At 47.0% G+C, this 20,933-nt stretch overlaps 7 protein-coding genes across 7 annotated transcripts; 3 read left to right on the forward strand and 4 right to left on the reverse strand.

The window, feature by feature from the left end:
- Window positions 1-279: 279 nt before the first annotated feature.
- BDV27DRAFT_145950 (glycosyltransferase family 2 protein) lies at window positions 280-4,084 on the forward strand (the record flags this gene model as incomplete). Its single annotated transcript, XM_032070489.1, has 5 exons — window positions 280-317; window positions 416-1,285; window positions 1,561-1,852; window positions 2,255-2,327; window positions 3,816-4,084. 5 exons carry the CDS (start codon window positions 280-282, stop codon window positions 4,082-4,084), a joined length of 1,542 nt encoding a protein of 513 aa, XP_031926729.1.
- On the forward strand, window positions 3,722-5,015 carry BDV27DRAFT_129619 (ATP synthase complex assembly protein ATP12). Its single transcript, XM_032067243.1, has one exon. The coding sequence runs from the start codon at window positions 4,238-4,240 to the stop codon at window positions 4,913-4,915; it is 678 nt and encodes a 225-aa protein (XP_031926730.1). The 5' UTR covers window positions 3,722-4,237; the 3' UTR covers window positions 4,916-5,015.
- Window positions 5,016-5,969: 954 nt separating this feature from the next.
- Window positions 5,970-11,777, forward strand: BDV27DRAFT_145952 (Oxysterol-binding protein-domain-containing protein; the record flags this gene model as incomplete). The annotated part of the gene is made up of 7 exons (XM_032070490.1): window positions 5,970-6,999; window positions 7,063-8,453; window positions 8,525-8,878; window positions 8,939-9,626; window positions 10,022-10,936; window positions 10,991-11,648; window positions 11,753-11,777. The coding sequence occupies 7 exons, from the start codon at window positions 5,970-5,972 to the stop codon at window positions 11,775-11,777; spliced, it is 5,061 nt and encodes a 1,686-aa protein (XP_031926731.1).
- An 842-nt stretch (window positions 11,778-12,619) lies between these two features.
- Window positions 12,620-12,970, reverse strand: BDV27DRAFT_158591 (putative extracellular serine-rich protein; the record flags this gene model as incomplete). The annotated part of the gene is made up of 1 exon (XM_032072710.1): window positions 12,620-12,970. The coding sequence occupies one exon, from the start codon at window positions 12,968-12,970 to the stop codon at window positions 12,620-12,622; it is 351 nt and encodes a 116-aa protein (XP_031926732.1).
- A 1,272-nt stretch (window positions 12,971-14,242) lies between these two features.
- On the reverse strand, window positions 14,243-15,069 carry BDV27DRAFT_145954 (uncharacterized protein; the record flags this gene model as incomplete). The annotated part of the gene is made up of 2 exons (XM_032070491.1): window positions 14,243-14,786; window positions 14,852-15,069. The coding sequence occupies 2 exons, from the start codon at window positions 15,067-15,069 to the stop codon at window positions 14,243-14,245; spliced, it is 762 nt and encodes a 253-aa protein (XP_031926733.1).
- Window positions 15,070-15,763: 694 nt separating this feature from the next.
- On the reverse strand, window positions 15,764-18,225 carry BDV27DRAFT_4832 (NAD-dependent malic enzyme). Its single transcript, XM_032076739.1, has 8 exons — window positions 18,102-18,225; window positions 17,822-18,043; window positions 17,553-17,756; window positions 17,369-17,497; window positions 17,187-17,320; window positions 16,800-17,066; window positions 16,365-16,732; window positions 15,764-16,285 (listed from the first exon to the last, which is right to left on the reverse strand). Exons 1-8 carry the CDS (start codon window positions 18,177-18,179, stop codon window positions 15,948-15,950), a joined length of 1,740 nt encoding a protein of 579 aa, XP_031926734.1. The 5' UTR covers window positions 18,180-18,225; the 3' UTR covers window positions 15,764-15,947.
- A 604-nt stretch (window positions 18,226-18,829) lies between these two features.
- On the reverse strand, window positions 18,830-20,675 carry BDV27DRAFT_129630 (NADPH:quinone oxidoreductase family protein). Its single transcript, XM_032067244.1, has 2 exons — window positions 20,477-20,675; window positions 18,830-20,402 (listed from the first exon to the last, which is right to left on the reverse strand). The coding sequence occupies exons 1-2, from the start codon at window positions 20,507-20,509 to the stop codon at window positions 19,401-19,403; spliced, it is 1,035 nt and encodes a 344-aa protein (XP_031926735.1). The 5' UTR covers window positions 20,510-20,675; the 3' UTR covers window positions 18,830-19,400.
- Between the last annotated feature and the right edge of the window lie 258 nt (window positions 20,676-20,933).

Below are 20,933 nucleotides of genomic sequence, written 5' to 3' on the forward strand. Positions count from 1 at the left end.
TAACCCCCCCTCTCTCCCAACCCGCCAATTCTACATGTTTCATTGCTTATATTCCTAATACAATCATAAGTTGAACCTATAGCAGCAGCATTGCCGAATTGTCGATCGCATCTACTCTCCGGTTTGTCATTCTTGCGGCTTCGCGCGCGGCTGAAAACTCTCTATTGAGGTTTGCCAGGAGAAAGATTTGTCAGGACAAGGAGAAAAAAGTGATGAAAAATTTTAACTCTATTGGTTTCGAAAAACAAGCCTGAGTTTACTCACTTTCGTTGTGACGCCATGGAATTTCCATATATGCGAGCGTTCATTGCTCTTTTGTCAGTAGCTCGACCTTCCTTCTATTCTATTGCTGCGCTGGAATACTGTTTACACAGACCACTAATTTAGGCACTGATAACTGACACATCATTCACAGTGTTTACCGCTATCTTCGTCTTATCGTGAACCTTGTGTCTTTCTGGACTTTCAAGCCAATTCTCCCACCAGAGAACCCAAGGTTGACCGCACAAGATGTGACTGTCATCCTTCCTACTCTCGAGGGGTGCGGTGATGAGCTGGTTGAGACAATTAGAACAATTCTTGACAACCATCCTTATGAGCTCCTGTTAGTGACCATCGAGGCAAATCGGAAGAGAGCTGAGAACATGTTGAGCTTAATGCCTGCTTCAAAATCGAGAATCCGGCTTTTTACAGTCACACACCCTAATAAACGCCGCCAGATGACGAGGGCCATTCCAGAGGTCCGTACGCCTATTACTATCTTTGCTGATGATGATGTAAGCTGGCCGAGCACAGTACTCCCATGGATTCTGGCACCATTCGAGAAGGATGAACGATACGGAGGTGTAGTGACCTGCCAAAGGCTTCGTCGTGCTGCAGCACCAACATTCTCTCAGAGAGTTTGGGGCTTTTTGGGAGCTCTTTACTTAGAGAGAAGAAATTTTGATTGCGCGGCAACGACGCATGTTGATGGAGGTCTTCCCTGTATGTCGGGTCGAACTGTGGCGTATAGGACGGACATTCTGCAAGACGAGGGCTTTACTTATGCTTTCACAAATGAGGAATGGTGGTTTGGCAGATATCAATTGAATGCCGACGACGACAACTTCATTACACGTTGGATGGTGTCACATGGCTGGGAGACCTTTATGCAGTACCATCCCGAAGCTGAAGTCCTGACTACCTTGGAAGATAACCCTAAATTTTTGAAGCAATGCGCGCGATGGTCTCGAAGCAACTGGAGGAGCAACCTTACTAGTATGTTCCATGAAAAACATATTTGGTAGTAAGTACCTCATTATTTGCCCCATCCTTATCTCCCGGCTCTGCTGTTCTGGTAATAAACCGGATCAAGTATAAATGCATACTTCACAGTCTAGTCTCGCATTAGGGCAGTGTAAGCAGACCGGCTGTGCCAGCTGGGTCCCTTAAGGGGCCAGTTTATCGTTTGCATGAGTCGTACGTAACTTGCCAATGCGTGCATTGTCTGAATTTGGCAAACCAACACATTACAGAGAGCAAGCGCCTCGCCTGAGCCTCACGCTAACAATTTGATACCAGTCGCCAGCCATGGAGCGCATACGCTGTCCATCTGACCACCTTGTCACCTCCAGCCCTCTTAGGCGACTTGCTACTCGTCCTTCTGTGTCATAAAGCCACGGCCTCCTGGGCAGATGATTCGCAAGCACTCGCAATGCAAGCCCTCGGAGTATGGATGTTTGTCAGCAAGTTCATCAAGCTTTTGGGGCATTACATCCGATACCCCGTCGACTTTTTACTTTTACCTGTGTCTATCCTCTTTGGATATTTCCACGGAGGAATCAAGATGTACGCAGTGATGACGCTCAATGTGGTAAGTTACAAAATGAGATTAGTCTCTCTTTTAAGTTTCTTGAATCTACAGCGAGATTGGCAGTGCTACAAGGTCCGTTTTGGAGCCTTGAGCTTGAAAATGGGTTCTAGCCACTTCTCTGCTCAAGCACGAATCCTATCATCTGAAACAAATCCTTCACCCCCGCCTCTATATATGGTTTGGTCACGGGTCTCATGTTTTTGTGCATATTTTGGGTCGCGGTCTGTTTAACCAGGATGGTCAGCCGTTACCTCTCCGATTTCCTTTTTCCTCTAGCCCCACATCCCTTGTTTGGTCTATTTCCCTCTGCGAGTGTATACCAAATTCCTTGTGCCCAACTGAATCCCTCAGGATCATCATGTAAAGAATTCGCTAACACGAGCATTTTTCTGTGTATCACAGACCACATGGGGTAGCAGAGATGGCGCCGACGATTACGACGCTGAGCGTATGAAGAAGCGGACACACAATGACCGTCCGAAGTCACCTTATTACCCGAAGTTCATCACCCAATGATTCCGGAAATGGATGATTGGTGGGGCGTCTGTACCTAGTACAATCTCGTCCAGCTTATCACTATTGTATGTGTTTTGCAAGCATCACCTGACGAACGAGGCATACCGTCTATAACTCGATGGAGCCATCCGACAAAAGGTCCTAACAAGGTCGTCGCGACAGTTCCGAAATCTTGCTCTGCTTTTAATCTAATTTCTCATTTCCTTCATGCTTACGAAGAAATGCCTCGATGATGATGATGCAACTTGAGATTGAGCAAAATGAGTCCTCGACGATTTAGAACTTCAATGTTCCCGGCCTTCTTTAACCCACTTATTTCTGGGATTCTCTTTGACTCTTCCTCTATTTGATTGCATCATGTCTCGATACGTGATACTGCAGCACGGCTTCGCTTTTTATACCTTTTACTTTTACCTTTTTATTTTTTTGATAACTTTCTTCCCCCATTCCCATCTCCCATTTTCTTTCGAGACACCTAGGAGTCCCCAGGGATCAGAGTCACAGCACAAAGATGGGACAGGGACATTTTATTCTTTTATGGGCTTATTGACCCTCTTAATGCCCAACAAAACAAAGAGAAGAGAAAAAGAGAGGAAAACGGCGAACTGGAGATATCTTTGTAAATTACTAACGTATGGGCAAGATCGCTTGGCACTTGTGCCACACCGACACCCCTTCTTACTTGCTTCCTTTGCTTTCTTCTTTCCCCTTCGTTAGAGTGGAGTTGGAGTTTGGGAGGCTTTCTGAAGTGAACAATTTCCGCGAGCCTTTGGCTTGTTCATTTATTAGTATCATTCGGTGTAATCTCTAATGAATCGGACCTTGCCATTAGTGATTGCCTCTTTCTGATCCCGCGCAGTAAAGCTACGATTCCTAATAACGATAGAATTTGACTATAAGAGAGGCCCAATACGACCGACATTCCACGCTACTTGTGGAGGGATAAGCTAATGGGAGATGCCAACCTAAGGTTGTATTTACCATTACACACACACACAAAAGTACTCTATATATATGTATATATATAGCGCCTGCTGGCGACGCTACTAGAATACGACAGTGTAATCTGTACTGGTTATATTATCGTGAGTTCTGTGGACTATGTATATGATCTAGAGATTCGAGTAACGTAAATGTGGCGTCTGTGGCGAGCGCACAGGACCCGCTTAAACTAGTGCCTGAGGTAGTGACCCAGCGTACATACTACTACAAGCCTCACCCGGTAATATCCTGTTTCCGCCCATACATGCACCTAACTATACTTACACATTTGTCGTTTACTAAGCATTGCGGACTACATTATTATTAATCTTTTTATTACTGTTCTCTTCTTCTTCTTCGTTTTTTTTTTTTTTTTTTTTTAATAACTCTTTAGTACACAAAGGCTGTGTTAAAAACAAGATGCCGTGTTTCCCCCAAGCACCCGCAGCTCTTTCACAGCGTATAGTTTCGATCGCTACGCGACACAACGTTGCTATATCGCGCTCGTTTCACTTTTCACCCTGGAAGGCCGCTATTGCTCATCCAGTCACAGCCCATGGTCCTCCCCCGAAAGCTCCCTCCGTCGCTCTAGAGCATAATGAACTCACGAGACAACAAGATGGCAATGGGCTACACACTCGAACGGCAAAGCCTACACCTCTCAACAAACGGTTTTGGAAGAGCGTCGACGTTAAGACGAAACCAGGTATATTTCTTAGTCTGCTGTATGTGTAAATATATGGCTGACTGCATCCTTGTGGTCTTCTAGAAGGAGATTACCAAGTTCTGCTAGACGCCAGGCCTGTTCGAACCCCCACAAAAGATGTCCTCTATATCCCGCCAACAAAGCCTCACCTTGCGCATTTGATCGCTCTGGAATGGGATGTCATGACCTCGGCCCAGCAAGCCTTGAAAAATCATATGATCCCACTAACTTCTCTCGCTGCGCGAGCCGCAGACATTTTCCGGGAGGATGCGAATGGCGAGACGATCACGAGAGACCAAATTGTGAAAACTGCAATGCGCTATCTAGAGACAGATACATTGCTTTGTTGGGTGCCAGAGAAGAATGACTATAGCGCTGAGGAAGTTGACGAGCATGGTCGGAGACCAGAGAGTCTTCGAGAGGCCCAGATGAGAGTTGCGAAAAATGTAATCTCCTTTTTAAGCACCATGGTGTGGCCTGGTATTGAGATCAGACCTATTTTGGATTCTGAGAGTATCCTGCCGGTGTCGCAAACTCAAGCTACGAACGATATTATTGAACAATGGATTTTCGGCCTACAAGCGCACGATTTAGCTGCTCTCGAAAGAGGTATTCTTGCCTCAAAGAGTTTACTGGTGGCTGTGAGGCTGGTCTCGGAATGGAGTGAAAACTTACGCCACGTACAACGACCGAATCAGAAAAAATTCGGTATTGAAGAAGCAGCCGAAGCGTCCAGTCTGGAAGTAAAATGGCAAACAGATATGTGGGGTGAGGTTGAGGATACACATGATGTTGATAAGGAGGATTTGAAGCGACAGCTTGGTAGTGTCATTGTCTTGGTGAGCGGAGTGACGAAGTGACGAAGTTCTTGTCCTTCGATGCTGTATATTGTATTTATTTAGACGCCGAGGGCCATTCTGTACGTTATAGTTACATATACAACCATAATTTGCGCATCGTCTACCTTACAATGAGCCTGTTAGCTTACTCCGGAGCAGATGCATGTGACGGCTTTCGTAGCTTTTTACCACTTTTGTCCCTTTCACCAAACCAACGCTTCTTCATCTTCGTTACTTTCCGATACCAAATTTGGCTTCTTGAGCTAAAGCTTACAGCCGGCAGCTGTCATCTTCAGCGTCCTATTATGGAAGTGGCAATGTAATTGATATTTTCTGGCTGGAAGAGATTCCACTGTCTCCTCGCCAAGGCGCGGGAGAACAAACCTGCTGTTAATTTGGGGCCCTTAACGACGATCATCACACTCCCACGAGTTGACCGACCGCAGAGAATGAAACCTTGCCCTCACCAATCAACACTAGCGATAGTTCGTGACTTCCTACATTAGCAACCCCGCGCCTTATCTCGGCTGTCTCCTCCCTTTCTATGCATCTCTCCCCGCAATACTTGGGGATATCTGAAGTGTCGCTCGTGGCGAGAAAGTGATGACGGAGAAGGGTGAAGGGTAAGTTCCGCTGCGCCTTCTTGAAGAACAGGACCCTGGTTTCATGGATCACATGTCGAGGCCGTGTGTCACCGCAGGCATACTTGGAGTCCTCGGTTTCAGATAGCCTAGTAGTCATTAATCGTTCAGAACATTTGACCGGGCGGCAAGATCTCACACATGAACCTAGCATTTCTCATCGTCTTCCCATTTAAGGAGGGGCCGGCAGACCTTTAGACTAATTCGTGTTGCCTAAATCCCTTAGGCACAAACGCACTAGAAGTGCCTTGGCGCTTGCGATTCTACACCGTGATAAATCAAAAGACGACTACGAGGGGATGCCTGGCCGCAATAGTGGTTCGCCCGAATCCGTTGCACCCGCTCCGGTAAACAATACGCCACATTTCTCTGCTCTAGCTGCTACTCAAAGCTCAACCCACCAAATTCCCCGTCCAGAAGTGAACGCCCCCTTTATGTCGGACGAGAACTCCCTGGAGCAGGTACGCTCTAATCAAAGCGGCGATCCTATCGACAAGCTGCCTTCATTGACAACTGCAGACAGCATTAGCATGTCGCTGGACCAGTCTGTAAGGACGTTCAGGCTTTTTGAGATCCTGCGGAGTGGGGATACAACCGCGATATCAAAAGCTATTAAAGAGACTAAAGATCCTCAGGGAGCAAACAGTCTCTCCGGAACGACTATGCTCCATTTAGCGATCCAATGCGCCGAACCACAAGTTGTCGAATACATTCTTTCCAGCGGCTATGAACTTGATATCAACGCGCGCGACAGAGATGGCAATACGCCACTCCACCTCGCCGCCCAGCTCGGAAGAGGGTCACTAGTTCGTGAGCTACTAAGTCGTCCTTCTCTCAACGACTCAGTTGTCAACTACAGTGGCCAAACAGCTCTAGATGTTGCCCGCACCCCGGAGATCTTTCAACAGCTTCAGCTTGCACGATCCCTTTTTATTGACAGCAAGTCACAAGAAATCCAGTCACTCATCTCCCAGGGTGACTATGAACAGCTAGAGAAGGTACTCGAAGAGCCACGGGTTGAAGGAATAATGGATATTAATAGTTTGGACCTGGTCACTGATACCGCTACTGTTCAGTCTGGAGGCACTCTGCTGCATGAGGGCGCCAGGAGGAAAGACACGAAACTCATTCAGTTATTACTGATGCATGGGGCGGATCCATTTCGCCGCGACAAAAAGGGTAAATTGCCACAGGATGTCACAAAGGACGACAGGACACGTGCAATAGTCAAAAAGTCACCCGCTGCTGTCATTGCTCAGCGCGGCATACAAGAGAAGGCTATTCTTGGGACCAATTCGGGCCAAGGCGTTTTGGGCCGAGCCAGTGTAGGGGAGGCAACTTTTGCGGGAAAGGATTCTCGCGAAATGAGGGGATACTTGAAGAAATGGACAAACTACACTAGTGGTTATAAACTGCGGTGGTTTGTGCTTGAAGACGGCGTTCTTAGCTATTATAAGCATCAAGGTAAGTGGCTAGAGATTTCCCAAAGGTTGCAACCATAGTTGGTGTCTAACTTGTTTTGATCAGATGACGCTGGGTCTGCATGTCGTGGTGCGATTAATATGAAAATCGCTAAACTCAACATGGACTCGCAAGACAAGACTCGATTTGAAATTCATGGCAAATCATCCGTCAAATACCATCTCAAAGCTAATCATGTTGTCGAGGCAAAGCGTTGGTTCTGGACTCTTAATAATGCTATACAGTGGGCAAAAGATGAGGCAAAAGAGGAAGAAAGACGCCAGTCTCGGCATGCCGAGGTGCTCCGTCAAGCCAAGATTGAACAAATTGAGGGACGAACAGCTGATAGCTCATCCGATTCACCCTGCCTCGCTGCTACCAAGTCTAGCGGGAAGGGAAATATTACCCCATCTCTAGGTATTCCAGGTAGTAGTGCGACAAGACTTAGCGCGCATGCGTCTCGCACAACGCTGGAGAGCATACCCGCAGATGAGGAAGGCTCTTTCCAAGGATCATACGACCAGGGTGTTCTGCAAAATGACGTAAATCGGGTGGCCAGCCATGTAACCACTGCGCCTGAAGGCGAGGGTGATGATGAGGATTACGGTGACTATGCATCCAGCCGTGAGGTGCCAATGGCTGATAAAGACGCCCTGAACATCACTGCGCAGTCTGCAAATCTTCAACTTGATATCCTCGCGAATGTAGCGTCCTCACTACAAACTGAGAAGTCGAGGAACCCAGGCTTGTCGCTTGCGGACTCGGCAGTTGATCAAGCACTTGCTGCTTATGAAGCAGCTGTGAGTAGTCTCCAGGGGCTAGTGCAAAATCTCCTCAAGATATCCCGGGATCGCGATGCCTACTGGCAGTACCGATTGAATAGGGAAGCACATCTCCGTAAGATGTGGGAAGAAAGTATGGCACGAGTTGCACAGGAACATGAAGAGTTACAGTCAAAGATGGGAGAATCTGAAGAGAAGCGCCGACGTACGAAGCGTGCCCTCAAGGAAGCCCTAGAGATCTCGTCAGCAACCACTAGTTTTGCTGTCAGTAAAGCGCCATCTCGTATGGCATCTACAGGTGAAGAAGGTGATGGGGCTGACGAGCGGATGGAGACACATGCTCCAGGAGCCGACAATCTATCTCAGGCTGATGAGCAAGAAGCCGGGCGACCCCTTCGGCGTAAGAAGTCGACTCTTTCTCAGATCAGTGATCTATGTGATTCGGCATCTGATAGCGAGGACGAATTCTTCGATGCAATTGACTCCGGGGAGATTGAAGTGGAGAACTTAGCACATACAGAAGCAAGTATTGAAAAAGATAAATCGGTGGGAGAAAGGACCGAATTGCGGGCCATAAAACGCCTGGAAATAGCACCATCGTTCAAAGGATATGAGGAGTCCATCAGAACGAAACTGAAGATGGATTATGATAATCGACCAAAAATCTCCTTGTGGGTGAGTGGTGATCTAATCACTACCAAGCTAGTAAGCAACGTGCAACGTTTTACTTATTATTATCAACTTAGGGTATTCTGAAATCGATGATTGGGAAAGACATGACCAAGATGACTTTGCCGGTTTCCTTCAACGAACCCACGTCTTTGCTACAACGTGTGGCTGAAGATTTGGAGTATGCGGATCTTCTTGACGTGGCTGCTGATCGATCTGATTCAATGGAACGCATGGTGTATGTCGCTGCCTATGCGGCGAGTGAGTACGCCTCGACAATCGGCCGTGTTGCCAAACCGTTCAACCCTCTTCTGGGGGAGACGTTTGAGTATGTCAGGCCCGATAAAGGCTACCGGTTCTTTGTTGAGCAAGTCAGCCACCACCCGCCGATTGGTGCTGCATGGGCGGAATCGCCAAAGTGGGATTATTATGTAAGTTCCAGGCCATAAAACGAAACTGATACATGACAACACTGACAAGAGTTCTAATAGGGCGAATCAGCCCTCAAGTCTAAGTTCTACGGGAAATCCTTCGATATCAATCTTCTTGGAACCTGGTTCCTTAAGTTACGCCCTGCTTCGGGAGGCGAAGAACTCTACACGTGGAAAAAAGTCACCTCGTCTGTCATTGGAATCATTACTGGTAACCCGACAGTTGACAACTATGGGTTAATGGAGATCAAGAATTGGACGACCGGCGAGGCTTGCTACCTTGATTTCAAGCCGAGGGGCTGGAAAGCCTCGTCTGCCTATCAGGTGGCCGGTAAGATTGTAGACAAGGGCGGATCTCCGAAATGGAGCATTGGTGGCCGTTGGAATGACAAGATTTTTGCTCGCCATACTCCTGGATATGAGGTGGACGTATCCAGTCAGGATCCGGAGTCGTCTAAGACGTTTCTGGTATGGCAATGCCACGCCCGCCCAAGTGGTATCCCGTTCAATTTAACGCCTTTCGTCATCACATTGAATGCCCTTCCGGAAGGTCTGAAACAGTATCTCCCCCCAACCGATACCCGACTCCGACCCGATCAACGTGCAATGGAGGAGGGAGAATATGACATTGCCGCTGACGAAAAGCATCGAGTCGAAGAAAAGCAACGAGCCAAACGAAGAGAGAGGGAGACAAAAGGAGAAGAGTACCAGCCAAAGTTCTTCATTCGGAAAAAGTGCCCGATCACTAGTGAAGAGTACTGGGCGCACAATGGGAAGTATTGGGCGGCCAGAGAAGCACAGGACTGGAGTATATGTGAAGACATCTTCTGAAGATGAGCTCTATGTCGTAATCGAGTGTTTAAAGTATCAAGGTTTTGATCTTCAATCCTACAGACAGCTCTATTAGTCCGGTCTTGTTTCGTAATTTTTTTTTTTTTTTTTAGGATACACTGGCTTTTTCGACAGAAACCATATAATCCTTAGCAATTGATACTAGTGATCAGGTTATAGAAACCCATCCAAACATCCTCGGTAATATGAATCTGGGGTGTCTTTTTTTTTTTTGGATTCAACGACCCTTTGATCACGTGCCTGCGGGATCGTCGCTCGGAAAGAACAATTGCCAACTCTCCGTATCAGCAGATGATTGCTACATGGGTCGCCCTCTAACAACCATAACAATGACTGGCGAATACACCTGTGGACGTTGTCTACAGGTGCTCCGGCGAAGAGCTGCGGCTCATGGCCCTGTGATCCGATTGCAGACGGCATATAACTCAAGGCAGATATACAGGCCATCGGCCTTCCTCGTGCGAAGTTTTGGTTCACGAAGCGACAGTCGCTTCATAACCAAAAATCTCCAAGGCCATACCAAACGGGCTGCTCCGCCTTCAGCTTGTAATTCCACTGCTGTACCACACAACGTTCCGCAAAGTGTACAACGGGCCACGTCCGCAACGTCCACTTACTCGCCAGAACCGCGTGCTTTGCTGCAGCCAAACAACTTGTTCCATCATTTTTCTCAGTCACCTTCACCTTCGATTCGGCAACGTGCTGCGTTTATTAAACAAAACGCCTTTTGCCCTCACCCGAGTCACCAACAGACCCGTGCACCAGTCTCCCCACACGATCCCGAGTCGCGAAAGAACCAGCAAAGCACGAGTCCCCCAGCCCATTCGCACTTCGAATGCCCTGACTGCGGTGTCCCAATCTACTGCTCAGAAGGACACTGGATGGATGACTTTGAAGCACATTTGGAGATTTGTGAGACCATTAGACAGATAAACGAGGATGATCACGACCTCCACTCTGGTCGATTTTTCCCCGAATTCTCTTATCCGGGCCTTCAGGATGATAACTTCGTCATCAACATGACGAACTGGGACACATTTTTGTATACGCGAGAGTTTGATGCGATAAACCACGATCGGAGTATGCGACAAGTGACTAGGATGCTCACCTACCCTCTTACCATTGGGAGTGTCTTGCACGAGCTGAGCCCTTACAGCGTTCGGAAAGGTGGGAGACTTACAGTCGAGGGACTGAAGAGTGTGAGCGGTAAGTTATCATAGATCAATGCAAATGAATCCACATCTGACCTTTTCAATTTAGCGCTTCGATACACTCTGCACCCTCCCAAGACTGGAGAAGGAGTTGATATTCAAGGGCTGCGCTTGAAGGCCCCACCTGTTAGGATATTTATTCTTGGGGCGCGCGCCGAATCTTCTTTACCTCGTGAAGTCTGGCTTCAGCTCAGTTACATCTTCCCACGATCCCTCATCCATTTGATTTTTATTGGACCAGAGAGTATGGCCAACCGAGACGCTGAGTTCCCACTTCCCGAACGGACGCCCGAGAACCCTTTCGGAGGGATTGTGGAAGACAGACTTGGCGGGCAGCTGAAGATTACAACATACGTCGACTACTTCCACACAATGTACAAAGCGCAATATTTCCAGCCGTTCGACCCATATTTAGACTGCATCATGCTCTTCCACCCTGGCCTCGGGCATCCGGCCAGCTCCCATGAATGGGAAGAAACGCTACCACAACTACTAGAGACAAAAGTCCCCATTATCAGCACTGGCTATACGCAGTGGGATATGGAGAGGGATATCAGTTGGGTCCATGAGAAGTGTGCCGGTGAATTTGATATCTTGTTGGAACCAGGCGAAAACATCTTTCGCAGTCTGAGGTGGGACCTTAATGATTTGGATCCTCATGATGTTTCCTGCGGAAACTGGGGGTTATGGGCATTCAGAGGGAAGAGGTTCGTCATATGTATCCCTTATCAGCACGCTTCCATACTATTTATGCTATGTTCGACTTTAATTGCAAGTTTCTATGTTTGTCTGCTAACCAATTCAACTACAGATACGAGGCGACGTTCAAGGGTTAAAGGGTTCTCTTACACCTGTACGTGTACTTGACGTCTTCGTTGTACATCTAGTGGCTATTCTATCAGCGTTGTTTGATTAGGGTTGAAGGAACAATAGTTCCCAATCTAAGCCCTATTTTCAGCCTTTATCGCTGTTTCCATAACATCATTGTACTATTGTCTATACATTATCTATTATCGTGCCAAATAGAAGTATTTCATTCGGTGAACATCATATGGCAATCGACTAGACCTTATTAATGCGTAAATCCTAGGACATTGTATTATAGTAGGATAATCAGAGGCGACACCTCGAAAATAAGTTATGCATGAACATGGCAAGTTTCAATCGTCGACAGTCCATTCAGTCCTACACTCGTTACTTCGGAACATGAATTAGCTCGGGGCGAAGCCAAAAGAAACCAAGTATAAAGTTTTCCAGATCAAGAAAGAAAAAGGGTATAAAGGTCGGAATCGTAATAATGGGTGGCAGAAAATTAAGCTATCAACGAGGTTGACAATCAGAATTCGAATCACAGAACAGTAAAATAATAAATGGAGACCCGACCCAACAGATGAACACCGTCATGTATAACCGCTATAGTTTTGGCTGAAGCTGCTCAAGAGAATCGCATGAATAATGAGAGATAGGTGTACGGAAGGCAATCTGCCCTGGTATTTGATTTAGGTCTGTTCAATTCCCTATTGGAATCATCTTTTCTCCATGCTCGGCCCTCGAGGCATGCCAATCAGCAAGGTTTCAGGAGCAATACTGATGGTGTTACTGCAGTCGTATCGGCTCGCTGACTGAGACATGAGCATCGTCGTTCATGAGCATAGCTTCGAACTGCTCAGAAAGGCCTTTAGAGCACTATGAAGCCAGCAGCAGCGACAGCGCCCGCAACCATCGCATTAGAGAGCTTAATGGCAGGGGCACCACCAGTAGCCTGGGGGACGATATACGACGAGGGGGTCCCAGAAGGTGTCGCGGAAGGCGTCTTTGAAAAGAGCGGAGTGGAAGACGCTTTAGCGGAGCTAGAAGGAGTGTGGGTTGAGAAAGCAGAAGAGCTGGGAGACGCCGTGGAAGTCGGTGCCGGAGTTGAGGTCGTTACAGGGACGACCTGGATGGTGAGGGTCTTGGTTGGCGCATCCTCTGCGAGGGCGAAAGGCGCAAGAACGGCGGCGACGATGAGAAGAGCCTTGCTGAACTGCATCTTGAGACTGCAATGGAATAATGGACTCAAGTCGTTGTGTGATATGCGATTTCAATTGGACCGGCTTTGTTTGGAATCGCGCGTGTGGGGGAAAAATGCGACAGAAGCGCGAAATGGTAGTATATATGTATTCCGTTTCTTGAGACTTCGTACTTTGAGTAAAAGAGTGAATGGAGCTGGAAATGAGTGACAGCTCTTGTGTATAGTAAAATGAAGCAAAATTAAATGGATGGCAAGCACTGCTTTGATGAATTTAAAATGAAGGAGCGACTTGGGGGTAAAAGGCGAGGGAAAAGGGGTTCAGACTAAGAGGAACGGGGCGTCTACTCCGTATAACGGAAAGGTAGGGTAAACATTCCAAACTCGGCCACTGTCCGGATACTCCGAGCGTGTCATTTTATTACCTAAACAGCTGGCCTGTCGACTAGCACGGCGCCGTCGTGGTACATTCATCCATTCGTCCATTCGTATAGGAAACTCTGATTGCGATATGTCGATCTCTTCACTTGGCGCGTCCATTGTTGTTAAGTTGTTTGTACCTGACTAACCCCTTAGTTCAGTAACTGGAACCATGGAAACACCAAATGAGCGGGAGAGCAAAACTCACCTAGGGGTTCCTCTTGCTCTAGCCTAAATCCGGGCGCTATTCGCAGCAGGTAGACTCATTATCGTGGAAGGTCTCTTTCTCCCTGACCTCGTGCGTTTTACATACATTTGTCCTTGTTTGTTTACACGTGAACAGGGTAGCATCAGATAACGGGACTTCTGCCTTTGAGACAATTTGTCTCCGAACGAGTCTAGTGGGGAAGTTCCAATTAATTTTGAACAAAATTTGTTGCGGCGGGTCGTAAGATCACGAGCCAAGGCTGTCCAGAAAGGGGTCTTACAAAGGGCAGCTTGGAAAGACCAGGTATACCATCAAATAAGTTTGTATCATACGTAACAACGATGCGACATTAGTATCATTATGACAATCGAGGGTTCCTCCATCCAACGCCCGAGAGTGGGTATCAATATCAAGACTCAAAATCGATGAAAGTAACACGTTACCACAGCCAAGCCAGTTAATCTTTGCTAGCCCAGTAAAGTCGCGGACACTAGGGCCCAAATCCTTAAGAGCCGGAATGACAATTGTACAAATAAGACCAGGAGAGGTGTGAATGAGAGCCATCCCATCCACTAAAAGAAGAAGAAGAAGACGGCAACTACCGTCAAGCACTCTTGGGGAAACTGTTAGATATATTATCCAAATGAGTGAGTCCAATGGTGGCATTACAGCCCCCAAATGGTACTGGCGACCAAGGCGACCATTGGCCAATATCCACTGATCTGGACCCCTGTTCGAGCAGCACCAGAAGGTGTAGATGAGTCGGCAACAGTCGTCCCATTAGGCAATGTGCCATTGATATAAATGGTCTCAGTGCCATTGACTTCGACAATTTTAGCGACACTGGAATTTGCAGGTTGGGTGCCGTTGAAAATGGATTCATAATACAATCTATCCGAGTTTTCATCGCATGCACATTCTGCATACTTCTCGCATAGACAAACTACCGGCATCGATGCGTTATGGTGTGAGGTCTGATCAACATATTGATAATGGTAGTTATACGGATAGGCATAAGCTCCGTACAGCCAGACACCACCGAAGAATGCCAAAGCAGTTGCTGGCAGTACGATAGGCGCTATTCCTAGTGGCGATAGAGCACCAGAGGTATAGGGAGTGCGGGCACCACCGGCGTAGTAAATACCTCTACCATATGTGGGCTGTGGCCCTGACCCACTGCGAGACGAGCCACCGGAGTTGCTAGACGAGCTGTAGAGAAAAACAAAGGGTTGGTTATAGAAGTTCGTGTTGCTTTAGGAGTTTGGGACACTTACCCTGTTCTTGATGAAGAACCGCCACTACCTCCTCGCCCACCACTCCCACCACCGCTGCCTCCCCCCCCTCGTCCTCCCCCACCGCCACGCCGCTTTTCTAAATATACGGGTTCATGAGATCTAGGCACAAGAACCACATTCTCGGCTAGATCTGACCGTGGGAGACTGATGACTGCAGTCGGGAGAAGAAGAATGATACTTATGGAGGCAACCTTCATTTTTTTTTCCCGCCTCTGTTTGATGCCGGGAAACTGACGATCTTCTTGATCTGGGAGATAATTGTTGGGCTGTATAAACGTAGGCTACTATAGCGAGCTGCTGGATATAAAGCAGGAGGAGTTGGTTGAAAGATAGAGTAGCACCACCCGCTCGTGAACAAAGATAAAAAAAGGGAGGCAGTATATCAGAGGTCGTTAGGACAGTATAACATTTAAAAGTGCGAGGACTGTAACTATTATAATTTTGCGAACCAACTTTTAGTGGAAAATATCATGATTGTGTAGTATAAAGTAGAGATCGTTCGACGGACATGACTTCACCCTGAAAGTTAATGTCCATAAAATTATGGATAGTTCATAAATCCATCGGTTATTGGACGAAAACCAAGCCACACTCGTATGTCGGATTTACACTGCCTTTCCTCCACAAGGTTTCTGCTACGTACTAACAGGGCGGTGCAGGTTATAGCCGCAATAGTCTCACTACTACTTCGTTAAGGTATTGGAAATGAACCGAGTCCACATCTGTTCTTTCCCTTAATGTCAATCAATAACTCTTAAACCGATTGTGGATCAGCCAGAGCCCATTAAAAACTCAAGCAATTCAGACCGTTCACTTCCGTTTCCTAGCCACTATTCAACAATCAACCTCTGCACCGACCTACTGAGTGCAGTAGATAGATAGGTAGATAGATAAATATAATACGAAAATTGTATATCTGTCTTGGTTTAGCTTGATCACTATAAACACACAGCCCGTTCTTACAGCACTACTCCCTTGGTGTTGATGGTCCACTCTCCGGGCAGCGTGCAAATATTCCCATCACCGTGGTTGTGAGAGCAAGGGCATGTCGCCAGGTACAAACACACACCAGAATTTACTTTTGTCCTGCCTTGACAAGCGGCCTATAAATGGGCTCCCACATCTGCACTCGGATCCACTCCTCCAACTCTTCCTTATGGCTGGGAATTTCTTCTTCTTGAGCATATCCTTCCTCGACTGCTGTCTCGATGACTGCTCGTGCAATATGCACGCTAATCTCGCGTACATTCTCAACATCTGGAAGAAGAGGCCGGTTTGGATTCTGTAGCGCCGGAGACTGAGAAGCTAACGCTCTGGCGGCTGCCACCAACATTTTGTCAGAGAGGATCTGCGTCCGAGATAGAACTGCCCCAAGGCCAATGCCAGGAAAGCAGGTTGAATTGTTGCATTCCGCTATTTACAGCGATCCTCGTGTTAGCAGAGACTGAGAATAGCCTTGTCTTGTCATGAACTATAACTGCATATCACTCACCAACTTCGTATTCTGCTCCGTTACGCTCAACGGGAGGGAAGGGACTTCCAGTGGCCATTAAAGCTCGACCTTCCGTCCAGTGGTTAATGTCCCCCGGGGAAGCCTCATGTAATCGTGTAGGGTTGCTTAAGGGAAAGATGATAGGATGTTCAACATGCTTGGCCATCTCCCGGATAATGTTTTCTGTGAAAGCCTTTGGCTTGGTTGACGTGCCGATCAAAACATGCGGTTTTACCTCCTTCACAACTGAAAGTAAATCTCTGCCCTTCTCTTTGGGCCACTCGTTGTCATTCCGTGCAAATGGTGCTTGAGCTGCCGTTAGTTGGTCACCAAAAGACTTGAGCAGAATACCTGGCTTATCTAGACACCTTTCCATTGAAGTTAGCCATCATAATACCATCCTACCATCAGTATAATCTCCTACGAAAGACTCACCATATCTGTGCTGAAGCTTCTTGCTTTGTTCTACCAGTGTCCGTAGCGATGGTATCGGCGACCTGTTTCGCAATTCCAGTACCAGCTGAGCCCGAGCCAAAGATAACTACACGCACATCTACTAACTCGATATTAACGACACGAAAAGCCGCCATTAAAGCCGCCAAAGTCACGCATCCTGTTCCCTGAATATCATCATTGAAACAGGGAATATGTAGTCGATACTGATTTAGAAGTCTGCTGGCATTATGGAGGCCAAAGTCTTCGCTGAATTGATGTCAGTGTGTTCCGAGAGGCTCAGAAAGAGAGGGACAGAAAGACTGCTGAAAAGGGGTTGAGTGACAAAGAAGAAAAAGAGGCGGATGAGGCATTAAGGTCAATACTAACAAATGGATGTAGGCTTTAGGAAACATCTTCCTGGCGGATGTCACAAACTTTTCCACAAATCGATCGTATTCCTCGCCTCTGACACGCGGCTGTCGAAGGCCCAGATACAACTCATCGTTGAGTAGATCTTTGTTCTATCATCAACTTAGCTCAGTGCTTATGAACTGCCATGGCGACCATACATCTGTGCCACAATCTAGAACTACAGGAAGCTGTCGAGAAGGGTGAATTCCAGCACATAGTGTTGCAAGGACCAGTTTGGCAACGGAGATTAATATGGATCCGACACCTTGGTCTCCGATGCCCAGTATCTGCAATTGAAAGCGTGAGAGTAGCTCTTGGAATGAAGAGAAGAATATTCCTTACTTCCTCACCATCACTAACGACGATGTAATCAACATCTATGCCACGACCAAAATTGCAAAGACATTCTTCAATTCTATCCTGGTCTTTTATATTCAAAAAGCAGCCCTCTGGTCTTCTGAATAAGCGCGAGTAATTCTGAATTGCGTCACCTTCTGTAGGTGTATATATCACACTAAACATCTCTTTCAAATGAGTTTGTATCAACTGTGACGGGGCGTTAACCCATTTATTGAGGCCTATCATGGGAAGTCTATGGCACACAAACGTACTTTATAGTATAAAACCTCGTTCTGCGCCTTCATGCTTGCCATGAAAGTATTTTTCGCCAAAGCATCGGGACGGCTCTTATATTGTTGAAATGCCCGCTGGACCTGGTCTTCCAAAGTTTGGATGTTCGGAGGTAAGAGACCATGCAGCTTGAAAACGTTCCTTTCTTCTTCACTAAATGCAGAGCCTTTATTAAAGTGGCATGACGTTATGACATCCCTGCCCTGTGATCTGACAGTCAGTACACCAGCTATCCCAAGTGTTGAGAACAATGGCTATGACCTCATAGGGACACTCTAGTGGCCCAAAAGCTGCACGTGGGTGATGGCTGAATCTGGACAAACGCTTCGACATGGGCATGTTCAATAGCCAGGTCACTGTGCGCGGTATACAATGACGATGTAACAAGGCAATTGCAAAGTGTTGCACCAAGTGATATATGGTCACCGACAATAGGGATTAACTAGTTAAGGATAGAGGCTTATATAAGCTGAAACGGTCAGCTCTTGCGATGACAGGGAAACATGGATGAATTAGTGCTCCGGGTAGGTAGTCCGTGCCGATGACGTAGGGACCATTCAAGTCGACGTTATTCATACTACGTTGTATGCAGTACTGTTACAAAACATCTTCCCCACTAAAGTCTATTATAGGTAAATCCAAATCCACTTGAGAAGGCAAGCATCAAAAAGAATTTGATAGATCCACACTAGTTTTCCGGTTAAGTACGTAAGTAGTAGGTCTTGAGTCAAGTATAAAGTACAACAAATGAATTTTTGGTTTTCCGATAGCAGACCCTCGTCAATATTTGTGTACTTTATTTCCAGATAGATTCAGTATTAGGACAAGATCATGAGCAGTCTACTCATAGCAGGGAATAGAACATTGTTATCGATCAAGCTATCACGTGGTGATAATGCACAGATGTGGATTCAGGTGACTAAGCTCTAGCCGAGTACAAAGAGCGGCAAATCACCGAAAATCTGAAACTCAACAAAATCTTCACATTACACAACACCATTCCCATGCAATCTGATGTCCAGCTTTAATGTTGATCTGGAAGGCAGCCAATAAGTTTCAAGCCTGCAAACTCAAGGTCCCCGGTTTGTTCAGCCTATCAGACGAAACTCGCCGCAAGCCAGTGTTAATGCAAAACCCACAAGACGCTCTCCCATCATCACTTTACTAACATTGTCGTACCATACGGAGTATATCGCAACTACACAATCCGGCTGTCTCAAGTCTATGCGGTCTATGAATCCATCTGGACAAGTGGATCGCTAGACTCATCACGGGCCCTTCATTGAAGGACGGTCTTCACATGCCATGTCTTGTGGCTGTGCTTCTGACTGGAGCTGGGTTGTAGGGATCCATCTGGAATTCCTGTTGAATATTTTCAGTTGCTAGAGGAAAATACAGGGCCTTCATAGTTCATGTTGCTCGCGTTTTATTTCCTACGAGAGCATGACTCCTTGAGCCGTACACCATACGTTTAGGAATAATAATAATCTAGATGTACATAAATTGCTTAACATCAAAAAAAATTTTATACTAAACGCACGTAGTAATAGCTATTCATCCTTACAACTTACTCCTTGCTTCATCAATGACCTTAACAACCACTTTGCCCCATGTTTCCCTTCCTCCAAGCGCCTGCAATGCCCTGGGTACACTCTCTAACCCCACAAAACTTTCATCCTTAAAAGCTGTCCCCTTGAATTTGCCTTGAGCCACAAGGTCAAAGATCCCATTCCAAACAGTACCCACGGTGTCCTTCTCAAACTTGGCATACTGCCCCCAATGCAGCCCGACAATGCTCACATTTTTCAGAAGCACCCGATTCAGCGCGACCTTCTCGATCTTGCCCGCTGCGAACCCAATAACTAATAGGCGTGCATTCCACGCGACACATTTCAAACTGGCATCGATCATACCCACAGGATCATACACAATGTCCACTCCTGCCTTCCCATTGCCAGTTCGATGTTGCGCACACAGCTTCTTCACTTCTTCAGGCCAGCCCGTATTTCGGTAGTCGATGACATGGTCAGCCCCGAACTCTCGTGCAATCTGCCTTTTGCGTTCTGTGCCAGCCGTCGCTATTACCGTCGCGCCCTTACCCTTCGCGATCTGCACGGCAGCTAATCCGACACCACCGGCAGCCGCATGGACGAGGACCCAGTCTCCCGGCTGCACGTTTGCTCGGTGCACTAAACCGCCGTACGAGGTAGGTGCGGTAACGAAGAGTCCAGCTGCGTCCTCAAAACTCCACCCATTCGGGACAGGGAGTAAAGTATGCTCAGGAGCGAGGATATGGGTAGCGTAGGCACCCTGAGTGGCGCCGAAGACACGATCGCCGACTTTAAAACGCGCTTGTGAGGCTGATTTGGACGTTGGCACGGCTAGGACAGTTCCGGCAAACTCAGCACCTCCGATCCACGGGAGTGGAGGCTGGTGTTGATATTTGCCTTGTATCTGAAGGAGATCGAAGAAGTTGGTACCCGCCGAGTGAATCTGAATCAGGTAATCACTGGGGGATGGGGATAGGGTAGGAAGTGTGGTGACTTGTAGATCCAAAGGCCCCTTTTCAAACTCGATCAGCAACGAATACTGTAATACATGATCAAATATTATCAGGTAAATAACTGATGGCTTACCTTGACATACTCTTTGACCTGGATAGCACGCATATTGATGGACGATTGAAACAATGTAATATACGTTGGGTAGTTTCTAAGAGGAGTGGGAATGGCAGCGACTGGCTTTAATGAAGAATTTTTGCAATGTGCTTAGATGGGAATTCTAGAAATAACGAAGTTTGTTTTTACAGCGAGAAACAAGTGTACAGAGGAGTAGCTGTCCCCGCGTCCTGAGATGTGCCGAGGTCCGTTGTCGGATAAGATGAATTGACCTCCTCGAACGGTGTACATCATTACCTCATTCTCTCAACAAACCCTTCGGTGTTCACCAATCAAAATATATATACGTCTAATGCAGGTATATTGAGACTCCAAGTTGTAGCATTGATGAGACCATCAAATTCCAGTCACCCCGGGATTCCGAATTAGCAAACAATAAGAATTTCGACTAGCTAAATGTACAGGTATGCAAATG

Source organism: Aspergillus caelatus (genome assembly GCF_009193585.1).
Source record: "Aspergillus caelatus strain CBS 763.97 unplaced genomic scaffold BDV27scaffold_108, whole genome shotgun sequence".
NCBI classification, from domain to species: Eukaryota; Fungi; Ascomycota; class Eurotiomycetes; order Eurotiales; family Aspergillaceae; genus Aspergillus; species Aspergillus caelatus.